This window comes from Cariama cristata, unplaced genomic scaffold (genome assembly GCF_000690535.1).
Source record: "Cariama cristata isolate BGI_N322 unplaced genomic scaffold, ASM69053v1 scaffold1605, whole genome shotgun sequence".
NCBI lineage: Eukaryota > Metazoa > Chordata > Aves > Cariamiformes > Cariamidae > Cariama > Cariama cristata.
Genome location: NW_009615604.1, coordinates 6,809 through 25,163, shown reverse-complemented (window position 1 = coordinate 25,163; position 18,355 = coordinate 6,809). Strand labels below are relative to the sequence as shown.

General features: G+C 44.4%; 1 protein-coding gene across 5 annotated transcripts in view; it reads right to left on the bottom strand.

The window, feature by feature from the left end:
* The window catches only part of SMOX (spermine oxidase), a 26,619-nt gene that overhangs the window by 3,987 nt on the left and 4,277 nt on the right, over positions 1–18,355 (bottom strand). For 2 of the 5 annotated variants that reach the window (XM_009699861.1, XM_009699862.1), the window contains exons 2-5: positions 17,643–17,869; positions 8,884–9,057; positions 5,402–5,636; positions 4,937–5,299 (exon numbers count right to left, since the gene is read on the bottom strand). In XM_009699861.1, coding sequence (XP_009698163.1) covers positions 4,937–5,299; positions 5,402–5,636; positions 8,884–9,057; positions 17,643–17,869 — 999 coding nt within the window. Of the gene's footprint in view, positions 1–4,936; positions 5,637–8,883; positions 9,058–17,642; positions 17,870–18,355 lie in introns of all 5 variants that reach the window. The other 3 variants (XM_009699859.1, XM_009699860.1, XM_009699863.1) reach the window with 2 other exon arrangements.

Here is an 18,355-nt window from a genome sequence, read left to right as displayed (position 1 = left end):
GCCTGAGATGGAAGTGAAAAGCCCAAGGGAGTCAGAACAGGGAGCTCTCAGATGCATCAAGGAAGTAAGCTACCACGTTTTATTTTTAAGGGCTGTGGGAAAGCCCAGGAGAACACATCACGAAAGCTGTTAGACAACACACCACCAAACAGGGCCAAAGCAGTAATCTATCACATTGCATTACACAAAACCAATCACACAATGTATTTTCAAATTAAAGGAGCCTCTGCAGTGGGCTGGTGGTGCCTCTTCTGTAGCTGCTGCATGTTCTCATGTTCCACCGTCAAGGTACCCAGATTTTCAATACAGGAGTCAACAAGTAAGATGTTGACAAAAAGATGATTAAATTTAGGAACTCAAGAGTGTTACAAGCAATGAGACAAGGGCTGGTCAGCCTGTAGATAAGGCCTGTAGATAAGATCTGCGAAGACTGAAATTTGTTAATGAAAGGGTTTGTGGTATCATCAGCCCAATCAAAAATTGCATAAAGAGTGTTACAAGCAATGAGACAAGGGCTGGTCAGCCTGTAGATAAGGCCACAGATCTGCGAAGACTGAAATTTGTTAACGAAAGGGTTTGTGGTGTCATCAGCCCAATCAAAAATTGCATAAATCCAGCAACACTTAATAGAGCAATCGTTCAGACTGGTAATAGCAACAGCTTTGTCCCTCTCTAGTGTTTCCCACGGATGACCTTGTACTGTGTATACAAGCAGGTAAACAGCAGCCTTCCCACGGGGGAATTATTCTTCACGTAGCAACTTCATCACAAGGGAAACTGCAGCACAGCAACGTGAAGCACGTGGCCTTGGGCACCTGGCAGAGCTTCAGGAAGAGATGCCTGAGCCAGCTGCCAGTGTGGAGAAGGGCTAAGGAGCCCGGGTACATTAAAACACAGCTGTACAGCTCCCAGGACCGAAGCCAGCCTCCTTCCCTAGCACCATGCTGTGTGGTGCACACCTACCAGCTCTCATCAGCTCCTTTAAGGTTCTCCAGCACACCAGACCGTGTTAGCATGATCCACGTGTCCAGTATGCAACTACTGTGCCCCTGTGCTTCTGCATTTATGCACCTTTTAATATGAGGAGCTGTTTCTAAGAGAAAAATCAGGAGACCCTCATTTCTGCTGCACACGGAGAGGAGGCGCTTGGTTGGCGGTCAGACGGGAACACGTAACACAAGCTCCAATCCTGAACTGTGGTCTGCAAGACAGAAACTACAAAGACTGGGAGGGCCACACTCATTCAAGGAACAGTTGGACTTTCTCAATCTGCTCTTAAATAGATGAGCACATGTGACTTTGCTTACAGATAAAAGTAGCAATTAATACAGATGTGGAAACTTCTAAGTTTCCACTGTCCAAAGAGAGATAAAGTGGCTAAAAAAGGATCTCTGCCCTCACTAAAATAGGAGGGTACATACCTGCATGCCACAGATTTCCACTTGTGAAGCTATGGAAGATAACTCCGCATGCCTCAAACAATCCCATCTTTATTCAGCTACTGGGAGGTGTGGCTACATAAATTTATTGGTTATGGGGCTGATTATGAGACACAAGATTATCATAAAATCAACTCACAGATCTAAATTAAGACACCCAAATTTAGTTGCCTACCTGAGAGCAGGGTATCTAAGACCCTATCAAGGCCAACAGAGATCTGTGGTACTACCCACACATCAGTGCCCACAGCCACCAAAGAGACATTGGGGTATCCCAGGCATCCACATGGGGCTGGTAGATCTGACGCAGAACCTAAAAGAGATCCGTTCCCCTCTAGGGAAATAGCTGGATGTTGGGGAGGACAATTTAGGGCATCTCCAGCCACAGCTTGACAAATCAGTGAGTCCTTCAAAAGGGAACAGGCCTGCAATTACCGCCTTCTGGCTTCTAACACTCAGAGCTTAGCCAACAAAGAAAGCAGAGCAAGACTTCTAATTGTTTGAAGGCACCCCATTTAATCAGATTTAGAGGACACTGCTTTTCAGCCATCCAGTTGTGAAAAGCAGTAATTGTCAATGGTCCTTAGGTTAGAACAATCCTCAGAGCTTTTCACTGCAAAGCCAGATAATCTGCAACACTAACCTGCATGTGAAATTTAAGGTCACCTCTCAGACAGAAATTCTCAGTGTGAGTCTAAAAGAATGAATTTAACATAGGACTGGTCTAATACCCTCTGAAGCCAAAGCAAAGGCCTCCACGAGCAACGGACTGGGAAAACACAGCTGAAGATGGGAATCCACCTGGTAATGCATTAATTCTGTAACAGAAGAATAAGAAGAAAGAATGTGGGGGATTTTATACCCAGAACATGAAAGCTACAAAAGGTAAAGTGAACGTTAAAAGGCTCATACTACCTACTTTCATTACTGAATGTAATATTCCCTCAACACTCAGTAGAGAAAAACTTGTTCTTCAGATGTCACAGAGCACCAAGTGAGGTGTGGAAGACCTGAACTGCCTTATGGAAGAGTCTTTCATTCCACTGAGCTTAGGATCCTAGGAGGACTAGTTTCCCCACCCAGTGAGCTGACTTACATCAACTTGGGTGGTGGGTAACGCTTTAAAAGCTGGGTTTGGTGGTCCTAACTGGACCAGAGGAGTCCAGTCATTTTCAGAAACGACTACAGTTAGATCACAGACAGAAGGCTGCTTTGTGCACCTCCAACCACCCCCTGGCTGCTCTAATCCACTCTCACACTCCCAATGAAACAGATCAGTGGAGAAGATGGTAGGTGCACGGAGAGTTGAGCACGCTTCTGTTATTTCAGCTTGCCTGGCACCTGGCCCAGATTAGCCTTGAGGTATTGCTTCTTCTGTGAACCTGCTAGAGAAAATGGGAGCAAGGGTAACAGGATAAACTAGCAAAGCTAGCTTAGCAAGGCCATCCTGGAAGATCTGTGAAAAAGTTTTCTACAAGCTAACAAGTTTTTTGGGCAGAAAGCAGAATGGGTCACGTTGCATAATGGGTGTTCGGAGAATAGTTTTTCTTCTTGCAGTTTCGAGCAGCTGAGAGGTCACCTCTCAGCTTTTGCACAAAATGTTCATTGCAGCGCAAGGCCCTGGTAAATTCAGTCTGAAATTCTCCAGGGTTAGATAACCTAGGATTAGCAGAAGGCTGAGATAGAGCTCACACTGCTGAAGAGTCTGATGGACAGTGATCAGGTGCAGTATCAGCTGGAACAGCAACTGCAGCACATACCGACGACCCAGTGCCAACATATTTCCATCCTGGGAGGAAGACAGGAACATCCAACACACGCAAACAATAATAACAGTAAGGAGCCCAAAAAGGAAGAGGGAGAGTATACTCCCATCTGCCAAACTAAGAAAGACACAAAGAGCCAAATTCCTACAGATTAATCGAGGTGTTTTTTAAAAAAAGAGGTCTTAAGCAAGAAGAGCTGCAACAAACAAGGTTGTTCATATGCTCTGGGAGATGTCAGCACTGGAACAACTTGGCCTTAAAGAGAAGAGCCTCCTGCTACGCCTGCGTAGAGCAGTAGCTGGCCTGCTGAGGTCGGGAGGAAAGAAGGCGTGTATGTACTGACGTTGCAACGTAACATAGGGATACCCAACACCACTGAAAACAAACAGCTGAGGAGGCAGAGGCTGCCCAGAGTCCAGCATTCACTGATTCATCCTACTTCTCTGCAGGCTGCAGGGGAGCCACAGGTTCATCATCCAACATAAATGCAACACCGAACAAACTGAAACAAGGATTCAGTTTTGGTGGCGGCATTAGGGTTTCTGAATCTAGTGTCTAACCTATGATTTTTGAAGAGAGTAGCAAAACATAAAACCTCTTTTGGCAGTAGCCAGTTATGCAGGTAGTCCTCAACTTCTGGGACCCTTTCTCTAGATCTCCATGTTGTTGGTAGCAGATGGTCTGTAAGCACAGGGGAAAGCTATACTTGTGAAGGCAAATTTCTTCAGTTAATTGGAGGTCCATGGACAAAAGGTAGGGCTGGAAACCCACCGGGTGTTGAGATTTGGCTAACACGAGCTAGCAGGCAGATATAAATAGCTTAATCATGGGACCCATCTCTAGAATAGCATAAAATACATCCAGTCTTAGAGGATGCTGCTCTTATAATTGCTTATAATTATGTATAAATTCAAAATCCTTATTTCAAGACTGCCAATGAGTCAACCACTATTTCTTTCAGTGTTACTACCTCACACTTGCGCTCGTACAGTGTCTTCCGTCAGAGGATCTCAAAGACCTCTGCAGATACAAAAAGCCCTTTTCTTGGGAAGGTGTGCAACCTCTAGAGAAGTGACGGCAGACAAACTAAAGCGCAGCGTGTTCACGTATTACTACTTTTCGTGATTTCATCTTGGATTTTCTCACTATAATACACCTAAGGTCTGTCGTGCTCCAACTGCTGCCTTTAAAGTGGTGTATGGTCAGTAAACGTGAAAACTGTGAAGGCCAGGAAGGTTTCAGTGAGGTACCCAGAAAACAGGAACTCTCAAGATCAATGGATCCTTCAAAATTTAGGTCAATGAGATTTCCCTATAGCCTCATGTTGAATGGAAGTCAGCGATGTGATTCAACCACCATACCTCAGTTGATCTAAACAGGTTCGACTCCACTGGCTTTAAAAGAGCTACACTGCTTTCCACAGCTGATATCAGTCCTCAGGAGTACTGCTGAAGAGTTATTTGTGGTTAAATAAGGCAAAGGATGTGGAATCCTCAAGCACTTCTGCCCACCACTTCCTGAGCTGGTTATCAGCCCCTCTGTATAAACAGCTTTCAGGCACACCCAAGCAGGAGATATGCTGGAAGCACAGGCACAGCCCACTCAAAGGGACATAAAATGCCAAAGAACTAAAAACTACCTTAGTGCATTTCCTTCCTAGTGGTTATTCAACACCCCAGCCCCACTCGCCCTCTCTTTTCCACTCACCAAAGGACCCAGAGCATGGCTGACCTGTAAATTTACGAAGCATTTCAGTGCAGGTTTCTGCCACAGTTTCATCATCACACTTCTCCATAATCAAAGCCTCTTCTCCACAGATCCAGCCACTCAGGACATGGCCATACCTCTCTGGTGGGTAAAGAACATCAAAGCTGCAGATCTTCTTGTACCACAGCTCCTCAGGATAAGTCAAGCTCTCACTCTCTGCCTCATCTTCCCAGACAAACTGGATGCTGTTGCATTCAGAGCTCCAGAAAGGTTCTTCAAACTCCAGGAAAATCTTGTCAGTCGTATTGATTCCTAGTTTCTCAATGGCCATCACCTTCTCCTCGGGCAAGCGGGGATGAAACAGGCTCTCGTGGCGTTTCTTCAAGACTCCCAAGGACACAGTCACAATGACATGGTCAGCTGGGATGAACTCACAGTCTTCGCACTCTACGAAGACATCGGAGGCCTTGTCCTCCTCGGGGAGGTCACTGTTGTGGTCAGCTACCCTCTCAATCTCCTTGCTGACTGATTGGTTCCAGTGGATGCACTTGACTGGCTTGCGGAGCTGAATGACAGACTCGGGAATGGAGCGGGCCAGAATCTCCACAATCTTAATGAAACCACAAGGAATGATGTGATGAGCCCCAGGGATTTCGGTCCATTCCCCAAATTCACTGAGTGAGACTTCATCCATGCTGTGGGAGCTGCTCTCACAACTTTCTACCTAAGGAAAAGCAACACAAAAGCAACACTGCCACAGAGGAACTCGTTTTGCCACGGCACAATATTGCAAAGGCGCAGAGCAGCTGCACGAGCTGGGAGTCCTGAATCCCACTCCTAAACCACATTATTTTTGCTAGTAAAGAAGTGTTAGGCCATAGGATCTGTCAAAATCAATCTTTAGCCTTCCTTCCAACCAGAGAAACCATTTTGTCATGGTAACAAGCTGCATCAGCTTTGGTTGCATCGGCCACGGTTGCATCATCCAGAGTTCAGAGATGATGTCTTTGCTTCTGGGTTACAGTTCTGACTGTTTTCTATCATTTAAAACCCACTTCACTGGCCAGGGACTGGCTGCTTGGTGGACCGACAGCAGAAGCTGGAGCTATGTTAATCAGATGCTATTTCCAATGTTAATAAAGGTTCCCATGAGGAGCCATGAAAAACTTTTGGCAGCTATTTCAGCGGTCTGCAGCTTTCAACATGCTGTCCATCAGTCAGCAATCAGCAAGCTAACAATCTGCCAGAAGTGAGAGGACCCAAGACAGAAGGAACTGAAGGAGACAGAAAAGGGAAATGCCAAGATGTGAGACACCTGTGTTTGATTCACTTGTGATTATCCAAGCTTTAGATTCGGGACCTATTGGTTAAAGTTTGCAGGAGTATTAGGCATTGCTGTAGCTTCCAAGTCCATCAGTCAGCAATCAGCAAGCTAACAATCTGCCAGAAGTGAGAGGACCCAAGACAGAAGGAACTGAAGGAGACAGAAAAGGGAAATGCCAAGATGTGAGACACCTGTGTTTGATTCACTTGTGATTATCCAAGCTTTAGATTCGGGACCTATTGGTTAAAGTTTGCAGGAGTATTAGGCATTGCTGTAGCTTCCAACAATCCCTGCAAGCTTTAGATTCGGGACCTATTGGTTAATGTTTGCAGGAGTATTAGGCATAGCTGTAGCTTCCATCAATCCCTGGAACAAAGGCAGGATGTTTGGTCTGTCTTGTGATAAGTTTCTAATGATAATACCGATACACGGGACACAGTGATCTTAAAATCTTCAAATCACCGGAGTCACAATGATTTGCACACTGTAATTCTTTAAGCTTTTGAGGCAAAGAGAATACTACAATTCCTTGCCTCACCCTTTGGCCAATTTTCCAGGCCTTTCCAGGCTTCAATGACCATGTTTGGAAGCCTGGGAAGCCTAGACCCTCTCCTTGTGGGGCATCCTGATCCAGAGCAGGAATCTCTGTGCTGGGCTAAGATGTCAAACAAACAAGTCAAAGTTTTACTAAGTAGTTCACAAGCTGCTGCTGTGACTGTATTGACAAACCGCTGGATGCACCCTCCTGGTCATTGCCCAGTGACTCCAGTGAAGACTGAGCAGGCACAACTGCTGGGCCTCGTCACCAGGAGCTACGTCTTGAAGAAGATCTACCCCCACCAGGAGCTACGTCTTGAAGAAGATCTATCCTCTGATTCTGCTGTGGTTCCACTCCATCTGATGGCTGAGCGACCACTCTCCAACACTCACCCAGGGTCAGTTCTGCTGGCCCACAATACAATCCCTACACCCTGGGTCATGCAACAGGCGGCTCATCCTGCCTGGATGCTCCACATTATGAAGATATGAAACCGTGATGGCTATTTGATTCTTTCAATCATGAAGGAAAAATGCCAGGGGGAAAAACAGGCAACTATCAAGACTATGCCTGAGACACCAGTTAATCCCCACTCTCTCGGCAATTGCTCTGATCTGATAGTCTTAAGTATCAGAAACTTTGTTGTTCTCAGGTATTTACACATGAGAAGGGATTTGCAAGACTTGCAGAAAAGTCTCCAGCTGTGGCAATCTGTAGCAACCACAAAAGTAATCACCAGGAAAACCAGAGCTATATCAAATGACTAATATTGTCTGCATGGGAGATGTTACATGGATAACACAGTAAATAACCAGTCTTTACGTGGCAGCTGTGGAGATGCCCAGTGATACAAGCTGTTGGGTTAGGACACTGAGATATCAAAACAGCACTCAGGACACCTGGGTTTAAATCTCAGCTTTATCACACATCTCCTGTGAGACTCTTCAGGTCTTTATTTCTCTTTGTTTCAGCTTCCCACCTGTAAATAGTGAATACCATACACTTACTCTCATCACAGAGTGCTGCTTGCCTCCCCTGTCTCATTTCATAAGCCTTTAAGTCATTATAATTGAAATAGGAATGATTGTTACACTTCACTTGTAAGGTGCTTGATGCAGCATTAAGTCCTCATCCCACAGAGATCTCACTTAGGCCAAGGCATCAAGGAGATAAAAAGAACTAGGGAAGCCGTGAAGAAAGATGATTAGGGCATGGGTTTATACCATCTACCTTTGATTTTATTGCTTTACCTTCAAAATGCTTTCTAGGGATTTCTTCAGCAAATTACTAGTATCAAAGTTACATTTCTTCTGGTCTCTGAGATATGGACAGAGGCAGAAGCGGGCAAAAGACACTCAGGCAGGATCATGGGGTCCCAGGTATAAGACATTACTAAAAGAATCTGACAATAGAAAAAAGCTTCAGGTGGTAAGAAAACATTAAATCACACCAGAAAATTTAACAGGGCCTAGGAAAGCTTCTTCTAACTAGAAAGCTGAAAGTACAAGGTTAAGAAGAAGAGATATGGACAGAGGCAGAAGCGGGCAAAAGACACTCAGGCAGGATCATGGGGTCCCAGGTATAAGACATTACTAAAAGAATCTGACAATAGAAAAAAGCTTCAGGTGGTAAGAAAACATTAAATCACACCAGAAAATTTAACAGGGCCTAGGAAAGCTTCTTCTAACTAGAAAGCTGAAAGTACAAGGTTAAGAAGAAAAAAAAAAACCAGAAAATTTAACAGGGCCTAGGAAAGCTCCTTCTAACTAGAAAGCTAAAAGTATAAGGTTAAGAAGAAAAAAAAAAGTAAAAGAGTAAAGGCATTATTTCTTGGATCCCATTGTCTTTGGATATGCCCCATGAGGAAAAGTTATCAATATAAATACAAACTGCCCCAGCTGCAGGAGACCACAGAAAGCAATTCCCCAGTGACGGGCAAAAAAAAAAGTAAAAGAGTAAAGGCATTAAAAGTTATCAATACAAATACAAACTGCCCCAGCTGCAGGAGAAAGCAATTCCCCAGTGACGGGTGAGGCTCAGCCAGGTGTCTGAGGCTCAAGATTTGTCTGCTCTTAGTTAAAACAAAAAAACAATGACGTGCACACACACCTTAAGGTACTGCTGGATCATGGCTAGTTTCAGCCTCTTGACGGCCTCTGTGTCATCTGGATCAGCCTTGACACGTTTGCGCACTACGTCCCGTGTAAAGACGCCCACACTATTCTGGCTCTCAGCATTGACTGGTTTACCTCGTTGGAAGAACTCCTGAGTCAGGTTATAGACCTGCCAGAGACAGGACAGAAAGATGGACAACGTAATTCACAGCAGAATCCAAGCCCCAAGCACATTCAAACCCAGCACATTCAGGTCACCTTCTCTTGCCAATTTTAGAGATCAGCTTTAGTAGTTTGTCATGCAGTCTGCTCCAACGCCAGGTCAAGTTGCACCCACAGCTATGCTGGAAGGCAGGCAGGAAGCAACACTTCCCTCCAGGCAAAGATAACCACCCTTACTCACCTTCAACAGTCTAGTTACTATTAAGTCATTAAGTTAACATTAAGTTAGTTTTTAATTCAAGCGTGTCTGTTTTACCACTTGCAGAACACCAACTGAGGCACTCCTGCCATTTTCAGTACCTAAAGCCTGGTGTTCAACCAGCTGTTTAGATGCTGCAGCTGGATCAGTAAGCCAGGTAAGTGCAGATTGCAGAGCACCTCTACAGAACAGGTTTGGGTCTGCTGTGTGTAATTTCTGGCTCTGCTGAGCAGCGTCACAGCCTGACTTGGCCCCAGTCTCCATCCAAAGTCTACTGGGAGTGAACTCAAGCAGCAGGACCCCCGTGCTTCCTTGCATCTGACAATAAAGCACCAGCTTTCCTCCCACCTCGGTGTCTCAGGTTAATCCCAGGTTGCAGGGCCCATACGTTTGACTGCTCTAACCTGGAACCAGCCCTTCCACCCTCTCCGTTATTTAGCAATAATGCCCAGGAATCCAACAGGGTGGGGGAATTCAGTTTCGGAATTACTTTTTCTGTTGTCCCCTGAAAAGTAGGAAGCAACCAACACCAGCTTAGCAAAGGAATTTTGTATGCACACATGTTTTACTTGTTGAGCGCAAGACAGGTATAGATCCATGGAAAACAATGGCATTAGCCCCCCACCAGGAGCCAGCCTAGGGAGGACCCACAAGAAAAATCCCCTTCTAACAAGGCATTCTTCTTTGAAGGAAATCTTCCTGACCTTTTTTTAACCCCACTTTCCCACCACATAAGCTACTTAAAAGCAAGAGAACAACCATCCACCTTGGCCATCTGCTTGTGGCCGTCTGGAGTGATGTGTACTTCTGTCTGTAATATTGCCAGAAGAGCCTGCAGTTGAATCACGGCCCTTCATTTCCATGGAAAAACTCTGAGGAATCTTTTAACACAGGAAAGCTTTTAAAAGATGCCTCCCAGAAGTGCAACTCATCCCATTAATGACTTGTTTGTCCAGAATGAGTCACCTTCTCATTTACATCATGCCACAGGGGTGCACAGTACTCTTACAAGCAGAGAGGCAATATCCCTGCTTGGTGAGTTTTTCCTCTCAAAGATGGTTTGATTACAACTTACGATGTTTTTTCAGAGACAGATTATTCAGACATACCAAGAAGTTCAACTCAAAAGTAAACGCCTGGTAGGTGGCTGGCAGAACCGTGGCAGCCTTTCCTTCAAAGGCTCCCAGAGCCATATCATTCTCTACTGATATGGATAATTCATGGTTTAGTTTCTTCCCACTCCAATTCTCCCCAGAAGCTTGATTTTCTCTCGAGTTTTACGAATAAAGTGAATTTGAGGAGGCAAAAATAGATGGATGATGAGGAAAGGGAGGTGGTGAGGAAAAATGCACAGCAGTGGTAGGAGTGACAGAGAGCAGATCTGTGAATGAGTGGAGGAAGATGAATAGATAAGGACAAGTAAGGGATGAGGATGGAACTGAAGAAGAAAATAAGTGAAAGAATGAAAAAAGGGGGAAAATAAACTCCAAAAACAGAGGAGAAGGAATCACAAGAAAATTTGAGTGGAACTGATGAAGACAGAAGAGAATTGCAGACACTGATTGGGATACAGCCTTTCCGAGATTTCCAGACAAGAAAGGTGGAGACCGATGCCCTGTATGAAATGAAGGCTTCCAGAAAAAGAAAAAGGAAATAGTGCCTTCTCTGTTTCACCAATGCCAAAAGCTCTTTGGCAGTTTCAACATCACATAATTCTCAGGTCCACTGATGTCTGAGGCTCAAACCTCTTCCAGCAAGTTCAAGCTACATAGACCTTGCATCAGCATAATGCAGCTCAGCTTTCATAAGCCGATTGCACACTATAAGCAGATAACACATTCACAAGACAAGCAAAGCTGTGTTAAAACCCAGCTACCATTTGGCCAAAAGGATAAGTAAGCCATGGGCATGTTTTTATTAACCATTGTATTCTTCATTGCCCAAGAGAGAAAAGAGCAGAAATGCACAGTTCTCTGTGCTGTAAACATCAAGTAAAGTCTTTCCTATATATGTTATCCCATCGAACAGACAGCAGGTAAGTATAATCACCATCAAGATTTATTATTTTTTCTCAAGATGCCTGTTATTTCCTTGCTTTTCTCTTCTTGGGGATGCTGAACCATCTGATGAAGAACAGAAGGCAAAGCCGTTGTAGGCAAGAAGCAAAAGGAGAAACAACAGCAAGTCCTACATTAAAAGATACATTGTCATAATAAAGGAATCAAAAAGATGCCCAAAATATATTCTTTAATGTACACATGCAACGAACATATCCTGTATAATAAACTATGGAAAAGGTTCACTAGAAGCCCTCATTTAAGGTAGATTTCCAATGAAGTAGGAGCAGAATTGCACTGTCTGGAGTTGGAGTTACCTAGGCTTTCCTTCCCCATGTGGGAAACTGCTCATAATAACAGAAAGCATCATCATGCCTATGGGACCACCTTTGAAGTCACTGGGAACAGGCATTTGTGAGATTTGAAAACACATTCTCCTTCAATCATTTCATCATGATGGGATGACAGAAGGGTTCCTGAGAGAGTTCAAGGGGGCTTTATCTCAAAGATCCTGGTGAGAGGGAGCATCAAGAATGACCTGAAAGATTCTGCTGATTTTCTGGTTAACCCTACAAAATAGCCATGTATCCAAACTGGGAGCACTGTACCCATGAGCAAGGAGAGCAACACCATATACAGTGCAGACTCATCTCCCTTTTCTGTTATCACAAACCTGACACAAGCAGGAAGAAAAAAAAAAAAGAAAAAAAAAGCCACAGACTGCATCAACTCCCAGCTCCTACCACTGGCAAACTCACATCCCAGCACAATGACCTCAGCATTTCCCACTCTAAAGCTGGGCAGAACAACTGGCCCTAGAAGTCTGTCTGCAAGAACCATCAGCAGAAGCAAAAGATGTGGAACATCTCAAGCGACTACTCATTCTAAGTAGATTTCCTTCCCTAATTCTGAGGATTTACATACAATCCTGCAGGGAAATGGGGCTGAAGGTCAGAAATTAAAAGGAGTTAATTGAATGGCCATAATCCTAAAATGGCTTCACTTCAGCTTACATCTTGTGTCTTCTTCCTGACCAGCTTTGGGGTATCCCACAACTAGGGTCTCTGCAGAGAATGGGAGTTCCACCAGGGATGTCCCCTCTGTTACCTACAGGCTTCCACCTCCACATGTTTACTACGTACGTGCTCCTCCACCACAGGAAGAGGCAGTCTCTTAGGAAGAACAAATCTAAATAAAGAAGTTTCTCAGCACTGAAGGAGGTCAGGAAAGCACATCCCAATCCACACTCCTTCCTGTCTGCGCCGGTGACGATCCGTAGCATTGTCTTCTTCTCACTTGGCTTAAAAACTGCAGTGACTTAATTCCTGGTCAGTAAAAAAACCCCAACAGAGGCAGGTTTGTGCTGTTACCAGGCCAGACATCTGTCAGTGCAATAGAGGGGCAGGGAGGGAACGGTGACTCTCGGTGGCCCTTTGGTCCTGCTTTCTACGATAAGACAAGGCACTGGAGCTTAACTGGGGATGGCACAAAGCCCAGCACAGGGTGGGGGTGAGAAGGGTGGAAAACTTTGTCATTCTTTGGCTGCATCCCTCCCCCAGAAGCTCTGCAGCACAGAGGAGAAAGCTGACAGATAGCAAGGCCATTAATTAGCGGATTGTTAAAGGGAGGGTTCCTGTGAAGTAGGTCTTTAGGGACCACATCCTTACTGAAAAGCCTAAGTAAAAATAGCCACTTTTTTGAAATCAGGCTGACCAATGGACTGTGAAATTCCTGGGCAGGCAAAGCAGTGCGATTTTTCACCTGCATTTAGCTTGTCAATCTCACCACCTCCCTCCCACTCCTCACTACTACCTGGGAGTTGGCCTTTAATACCTCTTTGGAGAGGGAAATGAGGACTTAGCAGGGACAGAAGAGCAACTCTGAGATGGGTTGTCCCTATTGACGTTTTCCCAGCAGTTATATGCACACACAGACACCAAAGCTGCACACATCACTCTCAAAGGTCACACTCCCGTCTTTTTTCTTTGAGGGTCATGCAGATGTGGTATGGTAAGGTCATGAGGGTGGCAGAGCATTGGAACAGGCTAACCAGTGAAGTTGTGGAGTCTCCTTCTCTGGAGATATTCAAAACCTGTGGGGATGTAATCCCGTGCAACTTGCTGCAGAGGTGATTCTGCTTAGGCAGGGGGGTTGGACCAGATGATCTCCAGAGGTCCCTTCCAACCTCAACCATTCTGTGATCTGTGATAAGCAGGTAGAGGCCAAAATCCTCCCCCAGCCCCAGGATTCCCCTAATTATCCTAGCAGAGGTGGAGAGGAAGGTGGGAAGATTATGAATACATGGCACGGACATCATACCCTGGGAAACCTTCCAATGCGGGTGACTGAGAGACTGACCAAATGGACTGACGATGACCCTGAGCAGTGCCAGCCCTGCACAGGACACGGTCTAAGAAGGACAGTCTTAAAACAACAGTGGCTGGAGAGCTGTCCTGCCAACAGCAGGCTCGATGCCCTTTCTCACGGTGCATAGCTTGGCAACGCGTGGTTGGAAATCCAGGTAGCTGCTGTGCAGGACTGGATACCTTCCTTACAGGTGTTGCTCAGTTTGCTGTGCTCTGATGGAGGAGGATTCAGGTCACCTCGGCCACAAGCTCGTGATAGATCTTGACTGACTTTAACGCAGCGCAACAGCCTCTCAGTTAAGACAGCCTCTCATAAGGAACTTTCTGCTACAGAAATGAAGAGCTGAGCATTCTTATTGCTCGGCTTCCTCGTAACCAAATAAAGGCTTCTGTGAGGCATCCCTGCAGCTATTAAAGATTCAGGCTACTGCAAACAAAAAGAAGCAAAATTTGTATTGAAGTAGAAGCAGCCAGCCAAAAAAGATTGGACAAGTGCCTGGAAAAAACGTAAGGACTTTCCAAATGACCTAGCGAGGCAAAGCTCTGGAGGTACTGGGGTGCCTTGCCTTTCACACCAGGAAAATTCAGCACAAAGAGGAGAGACCTCGCCTTGCTAGGCTCCAGCTTCAGTGACTCCACATACCCAAGTGAAACACTCGAGGGAGACCCTCTGCACTTCACATTCACTAGAATCTGGTGTCCAGATGACAAGATAACTGGGGCTAGAGAGGTACAGATGGAGAAGCAGAGCTGAAGGCATATGCTCGAGCCCCAGCACATGGCAGCAGTCGCAGAGAAAGAAGGGAAGTGTGTGAGTGCATGGGAAGTGAGCCGGCTGTGCAGGGAAGGGCAGGCATTTAAAACTGTGACAAATTTAGCCCCGTTCATTCAGGACTACATTTTCCGCTGTTAATGCCAGTGCTCCGTCCCTGATTAGGCTTTGCATCTATCACGTGGTTGCTGGTTGTTTTGTTTTGTTGGTGTTTTGTTTTGTTTTTTTCTTTTCAAGGCAGGACAGCATGTGTCACAGCCTTTATTATCTCAGCCTCTTCTAAAGGAAGAGATGCAGCCTGAGAGACAGATGACGTGATGGAGGGATTGCTAACAGTAGGCTGCCCCAAGACTCTGAGAAGGGTCTGAGAGTTCCTACAAGGCAAGGGAGGAGCCTGACCTCAGGATTTGGTGATCTGTAAGATGGCTTTTTATCCTGGACAACTTCAAGATGTTTTAACAAAACCTCTCAAAAAAACTGCCTTCTCAAAAAAACAGAGATGCAGAACTGAAGACCAAATTCCTACTGTTCCTCCCCAGCACCCGTTTCATCACCAGCTAAATCAACAGAGTATTGACCAGCCAGGATGAAAAAAAAAAATATGGAATGGACTCTGATGAAAAAGAAAAAAAAATGCTGCGGGAGTGGGGGACTCAACAAAACAGAAAACAGAAATGCACCAGGCACTCAGCATGTGAAAACAGAAATATTCTCTGCACTTTATGCCAGAGGAAAAGGTCCCCAAAGCCACACAACTGCTGCATGTGCTCCTGACTGCCCACCCACTGGGGCACTTGTATTTCAGAGTCTTTTTTAACTGGAGATTTTCAGGAGATCACATAGTTCACCTTAATTCCCACTTTTCTGATGCAGTGCAGGGAACAAACCACAGTCAGCTGTCTTAAATCACTGAAGATCATCCAGTTTGGCACCCCAAAGAGGCTGGGACAAGAAGTTCAACAAAACAGTGAGCTGCCCCTGCAAGAAATTCCAGCACACTCTGAAGGAAGATGGAGAAAGCACCTCCCCAACAACAGCAATTAAGAGGTTGGCTGATGTCCTCTTCTTGTGTTAAGCTGTCCTTTATATATTTTTTATCGCAGAGAGTAGCTGTAGACATTTTTACAATCCATAAATGTGAAAGCCTTTTCTGTCTCCTAGCGATAAAGATATCCTGTGGCAACGATAAGCTAATTATGCGTTGCATAAAGAAGATTAACTTTTAATGTGGTGTCCTCTCATGTCACTGACTGCCCCCTTTCTCTTGCCTTAAAAGAAAGGGTAGATTTACCAAATTAATAATTTCTAAAACACTGGCACCTTGTTACAGCCTTTATCTTGTCGGGTATATCTCAAAGCTAAGTAGCTCTCATCTTTGTATTCTCTTCTCATTTCAGAGTCTGCCTGCCTCTGACACCCTCCCTTTGCTGGAGATTTTCCTATCATCTTTGAGACAGGATGATCACCGAGCACTGCATGCAGTTTGGCAGTGTGCCATTTACATATATAATGCTGCTCACTGCAGTATTTTCACTTACTCCCTCTCTCTTTTCTAGTCTTAGCTGCTGTTAATCTTGCTTCATACACATCTCACCTGATTTTTTTCCTGGTTGGCTCTGGTTCTGTTTTCAATCCAGTAATATGAAAAAGTTGTTCAGATGATTTATCTCCGCCTGCATTTATCCAAGAAGAATTCCCTCCCTGCCATGGGTTGCTAAATTCCTTCCATAATGAGGTTTCTTTGAAATTCCTACTACCCCTCTCCAAAACTGAAATGATTTTGCGCCATTCCATCACAGATTCCAGTTCAGAGACCCAGGACAGTGTCAAAAGTCTTTTTCAAACAAACAAACAAACAAATCCATATTTCTGCTCCCCATTCAATTTTTGACAGTTCTTTACAGGCTACAGTGACTTTTTTCTTGGTGGCTTCCTAAATGCTCACGGATATATTTTTAAATATAAAGTATGCAAGAGTAACCTGAATCTAGTGTGTGTTTAGCCAAGCATCAGATACTGGTGAAGTTCACTGTCAGATGAAAATCTGAAGGTTTTAGGCATGCCTAATAACGTTTTGCTCCATTTTATGTAACCCACTGAGAGATCCCATTACCTGGAAGACTAGACAATCTGCATTGACCCCCCTAAATGTACTTCATAAGTGACATTAAAAAAATGTGGAGAATAATTATAATTAACTTTGGCAAGCCTCCGTCTTTCACTTCACTCTACCTAAGGCCAAATCTTCCTACTGAAAGCAGATAGAACTAATACAAATCTTTCAAATGTGTTCAGCACACAACTTGGTAAGAAACTCTATTTTCCTCTGTGAAAGAAATACTAGGATGACAGCAGCAGTGCCGAGTCTCATTAAAGTAAATAATTTGGCCTTTTTTGTCCAAGTCTATGGGCCTATCGATTTTTTAGCCGAGGTTAATCTTTCCACTAAACATGCATTTTCATTTCTGTCTTGCAGGCTTCTATTTAGCATTTTTAGGTGCTGCATCTGTAGTTGTTTGTGGGTTTTTTTTTCTATTTGGCTCTTTTGTCACATACTGAAGCCCTCATCTACACTGAACATTGATCAAAAGAAGTTAAAAAAACCCTTAAACTGAAGTCCACACTGGTCTGAATCTACCAGAAAAGATGTTCCTTTCCTTCTGATGCAAGAAAACTTGAAATTTCTATGATACTGCACTGACTCTGGCATACTACACAGCATGCTATGGTATTTATAACATCAATAAAATGTCACAGGGCTACAATATTTAGCTGGTTGTTGCTAAGGTTTTGCATTCTACTTTGTTTAGTAATTTGATCCCTCCTCTACTCTTTTAATTAAGTAGCAACTTTCTAAAGCAAATGACTGGATCTCCTCAGCAATAGTTGCTGGAAGTGATTAAACTGATGACAAATGTGGAAAGATTGTTCTTCCTAACAACAGTGAGTTAATCCCACATCAGGGACAAATGGGGTATAGTTAAGCAGATGACAGCAAACTAAGTGTTGATATTTTGCAAAGAAATTAAAGACATTACTGGTTTTCCACCTTTGTCCAGTACCTGGAATGTTGTAACTGTCAAGGGGTCTCACTTTTTCAGGCAAATCTACAACCTCAAAAAGCAGCTGAATACCAACCTCGTTGTATAAATCACTGAATTCTTCAACCACATCTTTCGGGATCCTTTGCCCATTGTTGGTAAGATGATAAGCCACCCCATTCTTGGAGTAAAGACTGATCCGTCCAACACTTCTCTCACCATCAGTAGTCTCTTCGAGTAAACCATTGTCTTCTGCTAGATGATAGACTGGGTTTCCATGTGAACCATGAATCCACGTAGCTCCCAGTTCAAAAGTGGCGTGCCCTGCAAGAGAGTAAACCAAGCAAACTAGTTATTGAAGCCCATTTTCCTGAAAGCAGAACAATTGCCCAAGGACAACACATGTTTGAACATCACTTAAGCGAGCTTTCTCTATTAGACTAGGGCAATGCCAGTGTTCTTCGAACCAGTCCTTTGGGATACAAGTTCAGATAGTGCTAGAAGGATGAGATGTTTCCAATAAAGATACGTCACAGTGACACACCTCTGATACTTAAAGTGAAATTCAGAAACTTCTAGGTTCCCAGTTCTTATCGTGGTTGTTGCTAGCTGCTCTATCCTTCCTACTTGGCCTTTCTAAATCATCTTCTCTAAACCTGCACTTGAGAACATAATCCGACAGCAGAGGATGTACCGCGTGTGTTGCAGCACAAGCCATGTCCTAGTGAAGGGGGTGTGAGAAGGAAAAGAGCTGTAAGGAGCCACAGTGTGCTATTGCAAAAAGGACATGTAAGGATACTTACAGAAATA